General features: G+C 40.2%; 1 protein-coding gene across 1 annotated transcript in view; it reads right to left on the minus strand.

Moving 5' to 3' along the window:
* Positions 1 to 18,733, minus strand: part of srgap3 (SLIT-ROBO Rho GTPase activating protein 3) — a 71,560-nt gene that overhangs the window by 14,390 nt on the left and 38,437 nt on the right. Inside the window, 8 exon segments of the mRNA XM_061687805.1 lie at positions 2,071 to 2,155; positions 2,312 to 2,509; positions 3,162 to 3,263; positions 5,025 to 5,054; positions 5,056 to 5,247; positions 9,065 to 9,193; positions 12,340 to 12,525; positions 18,484 to 18,546. Coding sequence (XP_061543789.1) covers positions 2,071 to 2,155; positions 2,312 to 2,509; positions 3,162 to 3,263; positions 5,025 to 5,054; positions 5,056 to 5,247; positions 9,065 to 9,193; positions 12,340 to 12,525; positions 18,484 to 18,546 — 985 coding nt within the window.

Raw genomic sequence — 18,733 nt, forward strand, 5'->3', positions numbered from 1 at the left:
ACAGTAATGACCAAATTAAAGAGAATGCAAAAAAATACATTTTTTGCTTTAATTGAATAGACATTGTGCTGCTCCTTGGATCTCATTAAAGTGACGATGATGTACCGAGAGAACAGCACAAACTGTACAATAAAAATAATGTGGACATTTTACGTACCATCCAGTAATAGTGCATGACATGATGTTTTTATTAGGCACCGTGTGGCATGCAGTTTCATCTTGTACCTGGTGACATGCTCATACACAGCCCCGCACCGATGTGACAGTTTGGACAAAAAGCGGCGAGCTAATGAGCACAGCACAGCCCTGATTGATCAACTGAATAATTAAGCATGGGTGGTACCTGGAGACGCCATATGCCGCGCTCATGTGCTTGCTGCTGCTCCGCCACAGAGGTAAACAAACGCAAATCTGCCCAAAGACGGATGGAAACTGCTGTATAATTTGAGGGTTGGTTGTTTGCAGTAGAACACAAAAAGGCAGAAGGACAGAAGATGTTATCAAGTAAGTAAATGTATCCTCAGCTGTCTGGTGTGCTCGTCGATTAGGAAAGCGCTTGATACAGGAGCAGCTGCAGAGATGAAGCTGGACCTTCTGATTGATTAGGCGTAAAATGTTCACGGCTGGGGTGACCAGGGCACCCATGGGAGTGGGAGGGACCAAAAGAACAATTTTTCTTATTTTTTTATTACCCTTCGCGGGTTTAAACAGCAGCAAAAAGGGAATGACAAGCGCTATAGTTCAATTTAGCTCATTACAGTAACCATTTTTTGGGGTATAAAAAGTGGCAAAAAAAAGTACTATAATAATAGGCTGTTTTATGGCACCCCTCCTTGGGGTACCAACCACAATACTATAGTACCCAAAGGTGCAATTAGCTACCATTGCAGTCCATTGATTGGTCAACAGTGGATTGTCACTTCCACATGACAGGCATGGAATTAAAAAAAACTAAACAGTTGCAAACTAAACCAAATCAACTTTGAATTGGTGATATGCTTTTATACTATGTTATACTATTATATATCTACAGTATATACCCATTGGCTAGGTCAGGGTTTAACATACTGTCAGGGTCTATAACACAGGGGTCACCTGGCTCAAGGGTCCTTCTAACTGGGGCACCACAAATGGCCTCTTGACCGACGATCCCACTTCTGACACAATTTTTCATGTCCGAGGATTATCCTCAACCTGGATGGAAGGCCCATTTATTTATTTTTTTTAGAGAAAAAAAAAGCATCTTTTTCAGAATAAAAGGCGTAACATTACGAGAATAAGGTTGTTGTTTTTTTAATTCACTTGTTCAAATATGACTTTCTCCCCCAACTTTGACTTTAACTTGTAATATCAAGACTTCTTCTTCCAAGTGAGTATGGATGGCCTTATTCGCAGAAAATGTCACTTCCAATGTCCCTGTTTTGTACCCAATTCGGCACGCTCTGACGTTCTTCAGTGGGCCCACAATTCCAAACTTACCTGTCATCCGGGAATCATCCGGACCATCCAGTTCGTACAACAACACTTCTGGTGGCCTGGCCTGGTTAAAGACAGACGGGAGTTCGTCCAAGCCTTCTCCGCCTGCGCCCGAGGAAAGACTTCACATTTGCCTCCAGCTGGTCTGCTGTGCCCCTTACCTATCCTGAGCCACCCTTGGACTTCGTTACCGGCCTACCCCCCTCTGAAGGTAACACCATTATTCTTACTGTCATTGATCGTTTCTCCAAGTGGGTCCATTATGTACCCCTTCCCAAGTTACCCTCTGCCTTTGAAACCGCATCCCCCATTGACATCATCAAGAAACCATATGCCACGGAAGTCTGAGGAGTAGTACCCTCAACCTGGAAAAAAAATGTTTTGCGGACTGTACCATACCGCTTGGTGATAAAGTTACTTAAATATCTTTGAATCCATCAATTCCATATTATTTTCTTCTGCATTAAGAATCTGTTTCAAACCTCATTCCCTGATGCCTATATTAGGTAAGACCTGTATCTGCTTTAACCCGGAAAGCAGAGAGATAGTGTGGGTCACATTTACAGAGGGTTGATGCGATGTGAAGATTCTTACCTTCACCAAGGGTCTGCTTCAGCAAGTCATGCTTGGCCTGCAGCTTAATGATGAGGTTGCTGCCATTCAGGTACTCCTTGAATTTCTAAGGGCAGAGATTAAGACGACAATGAGTGAGTTGCGTCTCTCATCCCGCATAACCCCACCCAGCTCACGGAAAGGCTAATCGAACCAGGATAATGTCCATTTGTTTGGTGTTTAATTGAAATTTGACATTGAAACAAGCATTAGATGGACTTACTGAGAGGTAGAACATTTCAGTCTCCTGTTGGTTGGCCCTCCTTTTTGCAACATTCATCTTGCTCATGTAGGACTCGGAGGCCAGGGACTTGATGGATTCAGTGGAGCGGCTATGTTGGAAGGCATCTGACACATCGAAATCCTCCACTGTCAGCATGTCCTGCAGAGTTTGCATTGTGGCGTCCAAGGTCTTTCGCACCTGCACCGAAAACGGGAACGTGAAAAAGGAAAGCAGATGTCAAATGATGCAATGCCTATTTAGCCTTTGAGAAGAAAAAAAAAGCACTGACAGAATATTAAACGACCTTATTTTCAAGGGCGAGATAAAATATAATTTGCATTCCAGTGAAATGAAAAGCTAGTCACATCTGAATACAGGAGGAAACAGCTAAAATTGATGAGTGCAAATACACTCACATTTTTGAGCGGGGCATAGATTGATAAAGCTCATTTCCAGTAATGGCACGCTTCATCCATTATTACATATAACAGAAGACACGTTGAAGGAGAAGAGGCACAGCAATTGGCACAGGAGCACGGCTTATTATCACCTCCATTTGCACCTATGTGTCTGCCGCTTTTTGATGAGAAAGCCCTCTCTTCATCATCATAACACACACTTTTATACAGAAAACAACACTGGCACAGTGACAAGGCACTAAATAAATTCTCAGCTCCCGCAGTGGGAGGGTCAGCCTAGAGTAATTGCAATGAGGACAGATGGTGATGTGGGCCTGCTATGTGGCTCCAGGGAACAACAGACAGACCTTTCTCCATTAGGGGGAGGTGGTGTTGGGTGGGGGGGGGGGGGTATTTTGGGGGGTACACACTAAGCCCCCTTAAATCCTCACCTCCTCATTCTCAATCTTCAGTGTAGCCAAGCGAGACTGTAGTTGGTGGTAGCGCATCAAGAGCTCAGTCTGGACGGGCTGCTGGGCACTCACCTGGCACACCTGAGCAGAAGGAGCAAAAGGATTCAGATACAGATGGAAGATGATCTGTCACTGGGTCGTGCAGTGGATGGGTTGTTAGCACTGCCGCCTTACGTGAATAAAGTTACTAGTTTGAATTTTGCAGTTTGAATGGACTGCTTTGGGTCTGTCCCACTGCAGTTAAAAAAAAAAAAAAAAAAAAAAAAAGCATTTTAGGTTTATTGAAAACGGACAGGTGGCACGGTGACCGACTGGCGACTTTCAAATAAAATTTTTCCGAATGCCGACTTTCAAATTATTGTCGACTTAAGGCGCTTACACACTACACTTGGCTTTCGCGGGGCCAACTTTGGGGTAGGTCACAGAACAGTGCAGGGACGACACCGGCATGGTGTAAGCTTGCCCATATTTGGCGCTGGTTGCTAAGCGACTGTACAGGAAGTGCCGGTTGCCTTTTAAATGTAAGTAGGCCGCAGCTCGGCAATATGCAATTGTCACTGTTACAACGGAAAGCTCTGGCTTTGCTCATAATAAAAAGGACAGGGGTGTGAGCAGAGCATGTGTGGCTATGCTATATTTTATTTTAAGAAAATTTTTTTTTGTTAAAAATGCTTAAATCACATAGTTTTACAACTGTCAGCCAACTAAGTACATCAAAACTAATGGTGATCTCCCTTCATCGCTGTGCCTTTTTTTTTTTGTTTTTTTTACCAAGTCACAGTATGTCATCTGTCATGTCTCTTAGAGCTCTTGAAACTGGGACACCACCGTAACTGTCGATTCCTCCATTTTCTCCTCTTTCTTTCTTTTCTCTGCTGTTTTCACTGTCGAATTCCGCCAAAATCTCTCTCTCACATTTCTCCTATTGGATGTCACAGCGCACTGCCAGATGAAAATGAACATTTTTCATTTCACAGCGACAGGCACTCACCTCACGCAATAGCACCTTCCGTGGCATTACATTGCAGCGTTGCACCACAGCACCAGATACAGAATGAATAGTTTGAGTGCAGTGTTAGAAGGCCTTTAGCCATAAGGTACTGAGCAGCTAGCACAGAGACAAGAGTAGAACCTTGCAGTGCAAAAAATAAAAAATAATAAAATAGGCAAAATATGAAAAATCCTTCATGGTCACCGAACCGAGCTCTTATTATTGGCTGACATCTAATGTAATGTCAATCTTTTTTCCCAAGATTTTAGTCAAACTCTAAATTGTACGACTGCTAGTCCTGACCTGTATTGAGCCAAGGCACATATTTTACATTACAAAAATCTCATTGCACACAACCAAACAAAAATGTCACAGAAAAGTATATATATATATATATATATATATATATATATATATATATATATATAAAGAATGATGATCTCGTCTCAATTTACTCACAAATGAACTTAGTGTGAAATGTGGATCTGTTTAGTTGAAAACAAAGCTATAATTCTGTTGTAAGAATTGCAACAGGTGAATACATAGGTTAATTGCACCTTCTCCAATCTCATGGAAGAGCATTTAATTGTTCTGCCTGTCACTATTTGTAGTAAATACAAAAAGTAAAATTGGATTTCCTGCGGCACATGGAACATCTTATGATCATTACACAGTGGTTAAGAATCACTGTGTTAGAGGATCCACTGTACAGCTCACTATCACTCTGTCTATATTTAAAAAAAAAAAATCAATATTTTGACAGAATATCAAAGTGTTCAGGTGTAGAATTTAAAGTTTTGCACACAAAATCCTATTAAATGGAAACATGCTGAGCACACAGAGCATCTCACCTCATCTCCCATGTGAGGCAGGTACTCGAAAGCGCATAGGAGGGCAGAACACCTGGTTATGCATATCCATGAGCTTGTGTTTGTCGCTGCGAGAGTCCAGGTTGTCCACCGCGTTCTCAATGACATCGAGTCCCTCGTGGCGAGACGTCTCCAGGTTGTACTCTGCGGACAAGTAGGTCCTAAAGGTCCGCGCCAAGCTAGCGTGGTATCCCAGGTCGCAGCACTGTGAAGACATGTCAGATAAATTAACAGAAAAAAAACAAGTTTGTGGTTATCATATTGGAAATGCTGACAGAACAGCTTGCAGGGAAATATGAAGGAATGTATTTAAATCCCAAAATGATAACTTGATCTTCCAAAACAGGAGCTGGCCTCCAGATAAGAGTTAGCCTCACAGGACACCAGGGATAATTACAGAGCTTTATCACACTGAGCGGTATGAAGTAGGTCAAATTAAGCAAAGGGATGTTTTGGTGGGAGCTTAGAAGGAGCTGGGGGCGACTGTCAGTTGTGTGAATCACTAAGCAAACACTCTTTAGTGCTCGTTGGCCAAGGGAATGATCTCTTTACTTTGGTGCAGCCTCAAAAAGTCACTCAAATGAAATAGGAGAATGAACGGGTGACGCAAATTAGCAGGTTTTTTTTTTTTTTTATAAGCAATGTGAAAACACACTCAAATATGCAAGTCTGCTGTTCCAGATGCTGGCATAAGGATGATTGAACGCATTTACATTTAAGCACTATTGACCATATCTCTTCCTTCTCAGCAAAATAAATGTTTACCTAAATATTCAGTGCTGCATACAGTATTCAGGTTTGGGAGGAGGAACAGAATAGATTTATTTGAATCCAAATTGGTATGTTTTGCTTCTCCTACTTAAAGTACGATCAGTGATGGTGTGTATTTGAGGGTGAATGGCTGGCTGGCTCCATGTGCCCTGTAACTGACTGGTGACCCGCACAGTTCAACTTTCGGCTGAAGTCAGCTGAGATAGGTTCCAGTTCCCCACTACCCTTAACAGGATAAGCGGTACAGAAAATGGCTGGCTGGCTGGTTGGATAATACAAAATATTGTAGCATCGGAGGAATCCCCAGCATGCCTAGTGGCATTGTATATAGTTGTAAAGTGTTGTATAAATGCTGTGTTCTTGTTAGTCAGTGTTAGTTATCCCCGAGTAGTGTTAATAGACTTTATGATTTGTTGTTTGTTAACTGTTGTTTATTATTTTGCACCTGGAGTGACAGTCACATTGCGGCCAATTACAGTCCTCATTTGTTGCTCACTGTTGCAGTGGAGTGACCAGTGTTTGCTGTTGATCTTTGAAGAAAAGCTGTTCTTCATCAAAGCCACAGTGCCTCTTTCTTTTCTGTGTGACTCACTGTTGCCACAATTCTTAATTGATTAGATAGCTTTGAATGAAAGTCTGCTTTTGAGGAAAAAAAACATTGTTTTTGTATAAAATAATTGTGTTAAAAAACAGTTCAGTTAATTCTGATTTTAAGTTGGCTGAAATTTATGGGAAACATGCTACATACATGCTAAAACATATCCATATTTGTTTAGGTTTCACACAATCGCATGTTCTCCATACAAGCTCATGCTGACACCATGGACCAACATGTATCATACTGGAAACACATTGTTAAAGATCTCTACTGATGCAGATTCTGAGTGGCAGAGTGGAATTCTTGCTGAGTGAATGTCAGCATTTGATGCGTGCTGAGAAGTCAACCCCTTTTTCTTCCTCTGCCCTGCAATGGCAGTCAAACTAGACATCCTTACAATCCTGTTCCATGCAGCTCAGAAGGGATTTGGTACGCTACAGAACATTCAGCATCCAGACACTGCTTCCAACCAAGCAGAACGAGACCAAAAGGGCTGAAATAGCCACAAATCAGTGGCAACCGGTTAGCATTTGCATATCAACAACAACAAAATGATACTGATATGAAATACATTTTCTGCTATGGATCACTACATAAGCATTCAAATTAAATGACATCGTGTCTGACCTGGAAAATGTGAATTGTCTTCTATGTCTGATGTAGTGCCATATGGTGGCCCAGCCTCAGGGAACACCATGATGATCAGAATGTTAAAACATGCAAAAAATAATAGACGAAACAGGTGCACTGAAGGGGTGTCTTTCTAATTTGCAACAACCGCTTTTCTTCCATTGGGTTAGAGAAGATACTGTAGCTTTGCCTTAGGAAAGTCTATTTAGTTTAAAGCACACAATCCACTAACTAACACTAAGAGACATTACAAAACACCATTGACAAGCTAACGAATAGCATCGGTGTTGCAGTGAATCAATGAATAATTGAACACAAACAGTGGCGCAACACATGTAGACAGACATAACAAAACTCACAGGCATATATTCTTTATCCTCTGCAAAGAATGACTAACATCCCGCACTTTACCGTCTCCGTGTATGTCCGTATGTCTGTATTAAACTTCCTCGAGGTGCCCAAGAAAGAGCAGCACAATGTCAACGTAAATGAAGCAAAAATGTGGCAAAAAATGTTTCATTCTTAACATTTGATTTGTATGTCATTATGTATGTTTTTATCAAGTTCAATATTATAGAGTGCTAGTTTCCTTATTAAAAACATCCATCAATTTTCTTCACCGCTTATCCTCACTAGGGTCGCGGGCGTGCTGGAGCCTATCCCAGCTGATTCTGGGAGGGAGGCGGGTACACCCTGAACCGGTTGCCAGCCAATCGCAGGGCAGATAGAAACAAACAACCGTTTGCACTCACACTCACATCTACAGGCAATTTAGAGTCTTTGGTTGGAGTTGTGTGCAATTTAGAGTCTTGTCAAAATGTTTTTTTTTTTTTGGGGGGGGGGGCTAGAACAGATTAATGGAATTTCTAACCAAATCAACGTGAAAAGATGATTTGAGAAACAAGTGTTTTGAGTTACTAGCGTGGTCACAGAACAAATTAAACTTGTATCTCAAGGCACCACTGTACATAACCTGTGTATCCACCTGTTGTGAAGTAATTGAGACAAGGTCATCATTAGTACCACTAAATATATTTTTAGTGACATTTTCGTTCGGTGGTGTGCTGTGAGGCGGCACGGTGGCCGACAGGTTAGAGCGTCAGCCTCACAGTTCTGAGGACCGGGGTTCAATCCGCCTGTGTGGAGTTTGCATGTTCTCCCCGTGCCTGCGTGGGTTTTCTCTGGGCACTCCGGTTTCCTCCCACATCCCAAAAATATGCATTAATTGGAGACTCTAAAATTGCCCGTAGGTGTGACTGTGAGCGCGAATGGTTGTTTGTTTGTATGTGCCCTCCGATTGGCAGGCAACCAGTTCAGGGTGTACCCCGCCTCCTGCACGATGACAGCTGGGATAGGCTCCAGCACGCCCGCGACTCTAGTGAGGAGAAGCGGCTCAGAAAATGCATGGTGTGCTGTGAGATTTTTTTTCTGTAAAATATGTGCATTGGTGCAATAAAGGTTGAGAAACACTGATCTATATAAAGTATGTGCCCTGTGATTGACTGGTGACCAGTTAAGGGTGTACCCGCCAATCGCTAGAAGTCAGCTGGGATAGTCTGTAATGGAGGACAAGTGGCACAGAAAATGGGTGGATCAATGCATGTGCTGAATACGACACTGCAACTGTAACGATCAGAGAGAAAAAGATTATCCATCCAGTGATTTCAACCATACAGACTAAGAAAAAACAAATAGAGTCAGTCTACCAAGTCTGATTAAGTTAGCACGTCAATACCCTCAACTGTGTTTACACTTGCTGGACTAAATTTGGGAAAGGCTGTACAGGAATTATGCCTGTGTTACTAATGTTGTGGCCACTGATCTTAAGGCAATGGTGTGTAGTAAATGCATTCATTCACGTAATTCCACACAAGGCGTTAAAGAGTATGATTAAGAATTTGTGTCGAACACTAAGGGTAAGGACAAGAAAATGCAACCTGGCCAAGTTGAGCGTGAGACAGACAGTGACATCCACATGTCAAATCTCAGCTGAGCCACATAAACAAACATGTCGCATACTTACGTCTATCATATCAGCGACATCATGGATGTAATATTTGGCCACCACAGCGTTCGTTGCAGCCAGGTTCAACAAATAGTCATTGCGCGCTTTGGTGCATTTCAGCTTATTCTCTGAGTACTTGGCTTGCCTCTAGAGTAGAGAGAGAGAACAGATGAAGGGAAAAACACATCACTGCGGGTAAATCAAGCAAATGTGTGTGTGTGTGTGTGTGTCTGTGTGTGTGCGTGCACTGAGGCAGCTGCAGTTCTGGGACACTCCGAGAGGCAGGGATGGCAGCGGGAAGTTTGGAAACACTCCAGGGAAGCTGCATCTACATTAGTCATGTGTTAAGCGGTGCAGGCAGGCTCGTGTTTAGTCATGAATGTATTTCTCAGCACTCAGGAGACTGCACAATGCTGACAAAAAAGGTTGCGACTTTAACAGCTGGTACAGTCAGCGGGGATAACGCATCTAATGAGAGCCAATACAAGAGATGCCAGCACAAATTATGCCCCTACAAATACCAAACAAACGTTTGCTACATGACTGGGGCTAAAATTTAAAAGCAGTTTAGTCGACCACCGCTTACTCGCGGTTTGGCACCTGCAGATTCACCTATTTGCAGATTTATTATTAGTTTTACATTATTATTAGTTTTACATTAAAAAATATATTTTTTCATTTCTTCAAAAAATAAATTAAATTTTATTTTTCTTTTATGGGTGGGAAGCAAGCCAATTAGCCACGCTAATTAAATATATATTTCTTTTGGTTTAAAAATAAAATAATAATTATTCAAGTATAATGGGTGTCAATTATGCAGAGTTTCGCTATTTGCGGTCTGCCTTGGTTATTCACGGGGGATAACTGTATACATAACTAACCTCTGCAGCTACAAACACATTAAATACTGTACGGTACTGTACAGCCTTCCTGTATAGAGTTGGCATGTTCTCTCCGTGCTTGGATGGGTTTTCACCGAGTACTCCAGCTTCCTCCCACATTCTAAAAACATGCATGTTAGGCTAACTGAAGACTAAATTGTGAGTGTGAATGGTTGCTTTTCTAGTTGTGCCCTGCGATTGGCTGGCAAAACCAGTCCAGGGTGTACTCCGCATCTCATCCAAAGTCAGCTGGGATAGGCTCCAGCTCACCCGTGACGCTAATGAGGACAAGGGGAAACGGATGGATGAATAGATTGTGTGGTATACCTAACGATATGTTGGACAAGTGCCTGTGACATCTGATTAAAAACACAAAACAAAAAAACAAAGAGGCATTGCAATTGTATTTTGTCATTTAAAATCCTAAACAGATCAAATAAATATCTAGCTGTTGAACTAACAAGATGTTATTGCATGTAACTGGTCCAATGCTTTTCTTGTACCAAATTAACAGGGTTGCTCTCTTTTTGACTGTTTGCACTTTTTGCTCTACGTGTACATCATAAAGCCATTGTGATGCACATTTCTGTGGTACTGTGTAGGTAGGTAGGTAGGCTATTTCCACCTCAAAGTGTGAGGCAGAGACAACATCAATAGTTTAGAAACGGGGGACTAGAGGGGTGGAATGTTCCTTGCTGCACTGCTTCATAAAAAGTGCTCAATTCCCAAGCAAGCCCCATCCCATATAAATCAGAAACACTGTCATCTTCTGAGCCTTTTGATTTCCTGCATCTGATATATAAAGGGAAATTCCAGAGGAAGCTCCTGAGTGAAAACTATTGAAAGTAACAGTACTCTGCAGCAGTAGAATGCGAGCTGAGCTTTGCTTTGCTTGCTAGAGTTCTGCGGTCTCCTCAGAGTTCTTCACTGCACTAGCTTAGTTTGCTGCAGTTTATTGGTATTCATCATATATATATGTGTGTGTGTGTGTGTGTGTGTGTGTGTGTGTGTGTGTGTGTATATATATATATATATATATATATATATATATATATATATATATATATATATATATATATATATATATATATTTATTTATTTATTAGGCTCCAGCACGCCCGCGACCCTAGTGAGGAGAAGCGGCTCAGCAAATGGGTGGGTGGATGGATATATATATATATATGAGGTTATGCTTTAATCTCTGTGGGTTTTGCTTATTTGTTTTGACTTCCTGTCGACAGTTAACAAGCAAATGCTACTAAAGCAGCGGTGTGCATATTATGGCCTGTGCGCCAAATACAGTACATTAAGGCCCAAAGCCCACTCCTTTGTTTAATTCGACCGTCCAAAAATGTAAATGATAAAGAGTCCTGTGATATTTGTTGCATTAACCATTTCCCTAAAATTGGTTAAACAAATTAATGTTTGTAACTAATTTATCTGATTAAATAATTGGTTAATTGTTTGTATTGTAAAGTTTAGTAGAATGAAAAATGTTTTATTTTCCACTTTTAAATGATATTTCTTGCATGGTGTTTTAATAGTATTTTTTTATTTTATTTTTTTCCTCTTTCTTTTAAATGTTTATAAGCTGTTTTTTTCTTTGTTTTTAATTGCTTTTAATCATGTAAAGCACATTGAGTTACCTTGTGTATGAAATGCGCTATATCAATACATTTGCTTTGCTCTGCTTTGCTATTTGTTTAAATAGATTATACTTACATGAATAAATGTTAAAATCGGAGTAAATTATTTTATTTTTAAAATTAACTTGTTGACAGATATTTTAAATGATTTTCAAACATTTCATTTATTTTAGTTGGTGAAATAATGTAACAAATATAACAAATAACATGAGAATTAATTAGTATTTAACACTATTCTTTAGCTCATCTACACTGAACAAAAATATACTTGTTCTTTGCTTTTTTTTTTTTGCGTTTTCAGACTTTTTCTATGTACACAAAAGGCCAATTTCTCTCATTGTTAACAAATGTGTGTTTGTTCGTGAGCACTTGAACACCCAAATAATCCATCCACCTCACAGGTGTGTCATACCAGGATGCTGATTAGACAGAATGATTATTGCACAGGTGTGCCTTAGGTTGCCCACAATAAATGGCGAGTCTATAATGTGCAGTTAAACTATTGGTTTTATTTTGTTTCATTTATTTGTTTTGTTTCGTGTTAGTATTTTTTATTGTGGACAATCAAAGGCACACCTGTGCAATTATCATTATATCTAATCAGCATCTTTGATAAACCACACCTGTGAGGGGATCAGTGAATTGAAGCTACATTCAAATCTCAATTTTAAAACAGAAAACTTCCTCTTAGAGCTTAACTCTATGCAAGTGAACAACTCTACCGTCATCATCCTTTGCAGTATTAAGATATCCTGGAGATACTCACCTTCTCTTTCATCTTCTCGATCTTCCGCACAGAGCTGCGTCGGGACTGGCGGTCTTCGTGCCGCAGGAGGTTCACGTTGAGATCTCCCGACTTGCTGAACTGCTTCTCCTCCTGTTTCTCTGCGTCCTTCAGCTTGCTTTCGGCGCTGATGCTCTCCGTGTGGTACATGTGGTACGTCTTCATTACCTGTGGGAGGAGCGACGCCAAAGTTCAACAATGGCTGTCATCATCATGCTCATCTCATCATCTCATTGGACAGACTCAATACACTAGCCCAATTTCATTGTAAACTGTGCAATGACAATAAAGATTCTAAATCTAATTACCAAGCTTCTGGGGAAGCTGGAGCAGTAGAAGTATAGGCCACTGCGTGCCGAAGTATGAAATGTAATGTAATGTTACTATTATTTGTTGCTATCCAATGAAAAGTATGCATTTCCAAATTTTGACTTTAGTTTTTAAATATTTTTTTTAAAAATCACGGGCACTCCGGTTTCCTCCCACATCCCAAAAACATGCATCAATTGGAGACTCTAAATTGCCCGTAGGCATGACTGTGAGTGCGAATGGTTGTTTGTTTTCTATGTGCCCTGCGATTGGCTGGCAACCAGTTCAGGGTGTACCCCGCCTCCTGCCCGATGACAGCTGGGATAGGCTCCAGCACGCCCGCGACCCTAGTGAGGAGAAGCGGCTCAGAAAATGGATGGATGGATGGATGATCCAAAAGGGAATATTGTACCACGCAGAGCGTACCGAACGTGCACTCTAGAAACGCAAACTCAAATGATTTTGAAATGAAATATTCAAAGAGGACAACCATCCATCGATTTTCAACACAGCTTATCCTGGTTAGGGTCGCGGGACGCCGGAGCCTATCCCAGCTGACTTTGGGCGAAAGGTGGACTACACCCTGAACTGGTCGCCAGTCAGTCACAGGGCACATTCGCACTCACATTCACACCGTCACTGAGTGGGAACTGAACCCACGCTGCCCACACCAAAGTCAGGCGAGTGTCCCACTACACCATCAGTGACAAAGAGTACAAGCTTTCCTCTTAATCTCATGACTATATCTTTTTTTTTTTTCTGAATCACTATTGTCATAATCTTTTTCCCGTGTAAAATGACAACTTTGTCATTTATACCATTATGATGTACTCACCTAGCTGGCATTCTCCTAAATTTAAAATGTTTTAAAATTTCCCAAAATGTGTGTGGGGGTGGGGGTGTGGTGGGCGTGGTTGGGAGGGCTGGTGAGTCTGTTTTCAATGTTTGGGAGGTTTGACTTGAAAATGGAATGTTGCAGTCCTACTCCACTGGAGTGCAAAGGCACTTTTAAAACAGCCTAGTTACACTAATCGATGATTTATAGAACCAAACGAGCCTCCGAGCGATGTCATATTCCAAATTCTTCAGTTCTTTCCAAAGGTTGTTTTGCTCTTTCATGGTGGCCTGGTGGATCGATCAGGGCAAAAGATATGGCAGTAGCACATGTCACCACACATGGAATCTCTCAACAGAATAAAGGAAGTCATATTTCCAAGCCATCCTCGCATCCCCCTCCTCAATATGCTTTTTTCCCCCCTCTTACCTATCCCTCCAACTATTGAGATACTTTAATAGTACTTCAGCAAGGTGACAACAGGTTTGTAGTGACAGAGGGCCTAAAAAGTACCCTATGTCCTTGTTAAGTGTAACCATCTGCTTCTTCCTCACTCTTGTAAAGTGTCATGCCAGATGTGAGTGGCATCTTTAAATGTCGTGAAAGCATTTTTTTTTCAACACCCCAGGATGTTGGACAGTCTACATAAACAGTGATTTGTTTCCTCCTGCAAGTTTCCTGTGATCCACTAAATAATGTACACTTATGCACTACAAGTACTTTCATCGCCATAAGAACTGCCTTTGGGTCAAAGCCTGTGATAGCAATATTTTCCAACGTTTTCTTTGAAGAAACTATTTAGTCCCGTCATTGTGTGCCGCTACACTAAAGACCACCACGCTCCAGGAAGGCGGCAACAACAGATGGACAACAAGCTGGGAGATAACTATCTGAGGAAAATGTATAGAAGAAAAAAAAATTAAAAAAATATTTTCAAAAGTACTTGATGGGGTGCAAACATATTGTTAAATGAATACAGTGGTACATTGAATTTAGTTTAATTTGTTCTGTATATAGCACATCAATTTCCCCATTGAAATGAATTGAAATGCCAATAATCCGTTCCAGCTCCCCCAAAAGGCCTAGTTTTTAATGAATCATTGGACAAAGGAATAAAGTTGAACTTTGTACTCCTTGTAGATTTTGTGAAAGTGGAAATAAACATGAAATTACATTATTACAATATGCAACTTATATAAAATCTGTTGTTTACATTAGTATTAGCTAACACAGCACTGTGGCTAGCTAAGCTAAACTGAGACATAGCTAAGCAAAACTTTGAAATATATTTTGAAATATTTAAATCTTATATACTTTGAAACATTTACAAAGTTAAATTCAAACTGAAAGTTAGAACCGTTAACTTACAACCAAAGCTGTTTCCACCGGTAGAACAAGAAAGAAATATGAATTCATTCAAACATGTCATGTGAACAAACTCCACCAATAGAAAAATTATCAGCAATACAGGGAAGCATTGAATTTCAGGGGCACAAAACCTTAGGAATATTATATGAATAAAAAGTATGCCATGACAGTATTGCAAAATATATAGTACAATTAAGCCAACGTCACACACACACATACATAAATACACGCACACACACACACACACACACTTACATTTCTGTGTTGATGTCTGCCTTTAAGGGGCGTGACCTGGTGAGTGACATCAGGAACTCTGACTCCAGTTCAGGTTGGCTGTTTATCAAACGGTTGGTTCAGTGTGAGCTTCAGCTCCATGCTCTTTGCGAATGTTTTCATTTTGTAATTGTGTGTTTGACTGTTTGCCCTGTTGAATAAATGGCTGAAAGTGCACGGGCGACCAGTCTTTCCATTATTTTTATGTCACTCAAGCGGCAGCCTATCTGAAGCCCACTCGTAAAAAACTATTTTGGCTTGCAACACAAAGTAATAAATTCTACCAAGCGTCAGTTCATTACATGTAAAACTCGTAGGTCAAGGTACCACTGTACCTCAAAAAAATGTTATTTCTCCATAAAGGCAAAATTTATTGTATTGATCTCATTAGAAGCAGCACAGTGGAACTACAGTAGCATGTCTGCCTCACAGTTCTGAGGTTTGGGGTTGGAATTTCGGCTCTGGCCTTCCTGTATGTAGTTTTCATGTCCTACCCGTGCTTGCGCGGGTTTTCTTCGTGCACTCCCACTTCATCCCACATTCCAAAACCATGCATGTTAGGTTAATGGAATATTTTAAATTGTAAATGGGTGTGAATATGAGTGTGAATGGTTGTTTGACTGACGACCAGTCCAGGGTGTATACTGTATATTGTAAAGTCAGCTGGGATAGGCTTGAGTTCACCGACTACCCTAATGAAGACAAGCGTCAAGAAAATGTATAGATGGACGGATGGATCATTAGTTTGTGCAGGTGTAACTAATGTGTCCTTAAACCCAAGTACTGTACCATTATGTTTTATGACATAACATTTGCATGTATTATGTTTAAAAAGTCCAGACCACTGCTGCTGGTGAATGGAAAAAGTCAACAAACGCATGAATGACAGACTGAGGCAATGAAGGTAACTGCCCTCTCTAGCTGAGAGTTTATAAATCAGTGTTGCTATTAATAAGAGAAACAAGGGAACAGCTAACAGACAGCAGGTGGTCCATCACAAAGATAAGATCAGCTTTATTGATCTCACTGGGGATATTAAGTCTGCGTAACCGGAAATTAACACGGGTTGAAGCAGAGAATTGTTGCATCTTTCTGAGTCATGTTGCTGAAAACATCAACAGGAGACCATAAAGCCTTTGCACACTTTCCTCATTTCAAGGCTTGGCAGACTGAAAATATGTTTTTAGCTCACGGCCTTCCATATCTGGCTCAGGAGCCGGGGATTTCACAGTTTTCTTGGCTGCCAATGAAAACTGTTTGGAAAAAAAAAAAAATCACCATGTGTTACAGAATTACTACAATATTGATTTGGCTCTTTATGAAGAAAAGAAAATACTAAAATGGGTCCAAACTGGAACAAATTAGTTCAACTCCTATAAAAATACCTTCCTACAAATGGTAAATGGACTGCACTTATATAGTGGAATTGCCGAAGTCGAATGCCCGAGGTCATGACATTTGGAATTACGCTCCCAGATTTCAGACTGCCATCATGCATGATGTCACAAGGGGTAGCAGTTCAGCAAGGTGTTTTGCTTTTTCTTTAGCGCCAGATTCCATAGTCACTATAATGGTCATCACTTGCTATGAGTGCTTTATTGTTTTTATGCTAGAGCGGTAAACATTTAGTTTTAGACTTATATGAGAAATATCTTCTTTCTTTTTTTTTAAATGAGTACAATGAAGAGGCATATGTGACACAAGTCACCTTTGTATAACATCTTAGAGCCAGTGTTTTATTTTTATGTTTTTGCATTTTAATATTAAAGAGTTTGCAATTAAAAAACAAATTAGTTTCACTTTTGTTGAAGCATCAGTGTAATCAGTAGTCAGTAGTACATTAGTAAAATGATCTGTGAAAAATATCTGCCCTTTCTGGCCATATATTGTACCTCTAATTTGATTTTTAAGAAACTACTGTGCTCGAGGCAAAACAACCAATCAGAGACAGAACGCTTGACTGACAAGGTGCTTATCATTCTCATGCACTCGCGAGCACATGCACACGGCTTGGCGCTGACCTGTTACGTTGGTCTTGAGGAGCTTTGCTAAACTATGGCGGAATAGCCACTTACGGTTAGCAACAAAAGTTAAAAAGAAGGAATTGGACAGACCCAAAACAAAACGAGGGTGAACATAGGAGCTGCCTTTAAGAGGTTGAGGGGCCTCAGGCAGCGGACAGGATTAAGAACCGCCATGGAATTAGCAACATTTCTGATGGACAGGTACGTCTATCACCTCTTTTGGATTTTTAATTGATCATATATTCCCCCCAGAAACTTCAAACGGATAACAGTTAGTGTTATAGTAACACTCCATCACAAATAAGTGACATAGCAGCCGTGACTTTGGCTTGTTTACAGTGCAGGTCTCATATACGTGAGTAGTTGGTCAGGGACCCTAGAGGTGGGAGGGAGTAGTGAATTGAGTCTACATTTAAATCTTGCAAACTTTCCCTTTAACAGTGGAAAATGTATTTTTACATTCGTATCACAGATACGTTACGTAGTTTTATTTGCTAATTAACATACAATTTTACTATAAAATGAAATATTCCTCATTCCTGTTCAACAATGGTCAAATGTCAAGAGCTCACTGAACTCAATAACAGTCCCTATTGGACCACTTCATGATGCTGGATGGTATCTATATGACAGGTGTTCTGATAATTTTGTGTCAACCTTCTTGGGTGACGGATCAAAATATGAAACAGTATTTAAAAAATAATAATAATAAAACTAACAAACAAACAAAACGAAATACCAGCACACATGAAAGGATTTTTATGAAAAGAGTGAAGAAAAGAAGATGTAGCATGTGAGACAACAAAGCAGCAGGGAGGACTAAAATAAAAGTGCATTCTCAAGGAAAAACAGATGCACTTTGCATAATCCTTTTTTTCTCTCTCACAAGCTCCCAATGCAGCTGCATTTTGCAGATAAAAACAAAATGATGCACAATATGACACAATGACACCTTTGAGTAATAATCCACATAGACAAACTGTGAATCTAAAGCAACACATTTCAGCTGGGAAAATACTGAGCCATTTCATCACTCATCCCATTTTATACATAATTATCTTCAAAACTGTTCAATGAATACACACAATGACTTGTGCGCTTTTTTAAAAAGATTGAAAGTGAGACATGAAGGTTCAGTGCGCTTAAATATATATATATATATATATATATATATATATATATATTTTTTTTTTTTTTAGGTCAGAATTAACAACAAAATAGCTATTGAAAAAACTAAAGGTGAGAAACCAAGAACAGAAAAGAATGAAAGGACACGATAAAAGCCGTGATAATGTAAGAGATCAGTGTTGTACTTACAGTGTAGAGTTCATTGGTCACCTTCACCAGCTCCTCGTGCATCTGGATCCCGATGTCCTTGCTCTGAAAGACAACAGTACAACAAAACCTCAGGTTGTGCTTAAAAGGTGACACTGTTGAATACATTTTAACTTCAAAATCCAAAAATACACATATACAGTAAGCAGAGGTGGATAGTTACGAGCTACATTTACTCCGTTACATTTACTCAAGTAACATTTTGGATATATAGTAAATTGTGTTTAGAGTA

Source organism: Phycodurus eques, chromosome 10 (assembly GCF_024500275.1).
Source record: "Phycodurus eques isolate BA_2022a chromosome 10, UOR_Pequ_1.1, whole genome shotgun sequence".
NCBI classification, from domain to species: domain Eukaryota; kingdom Metazoa; phylum Chordata; class Actinopteri; order Syngnathiformes; family Syngnathidae; genus Phycodurus; species Phycodurus eques.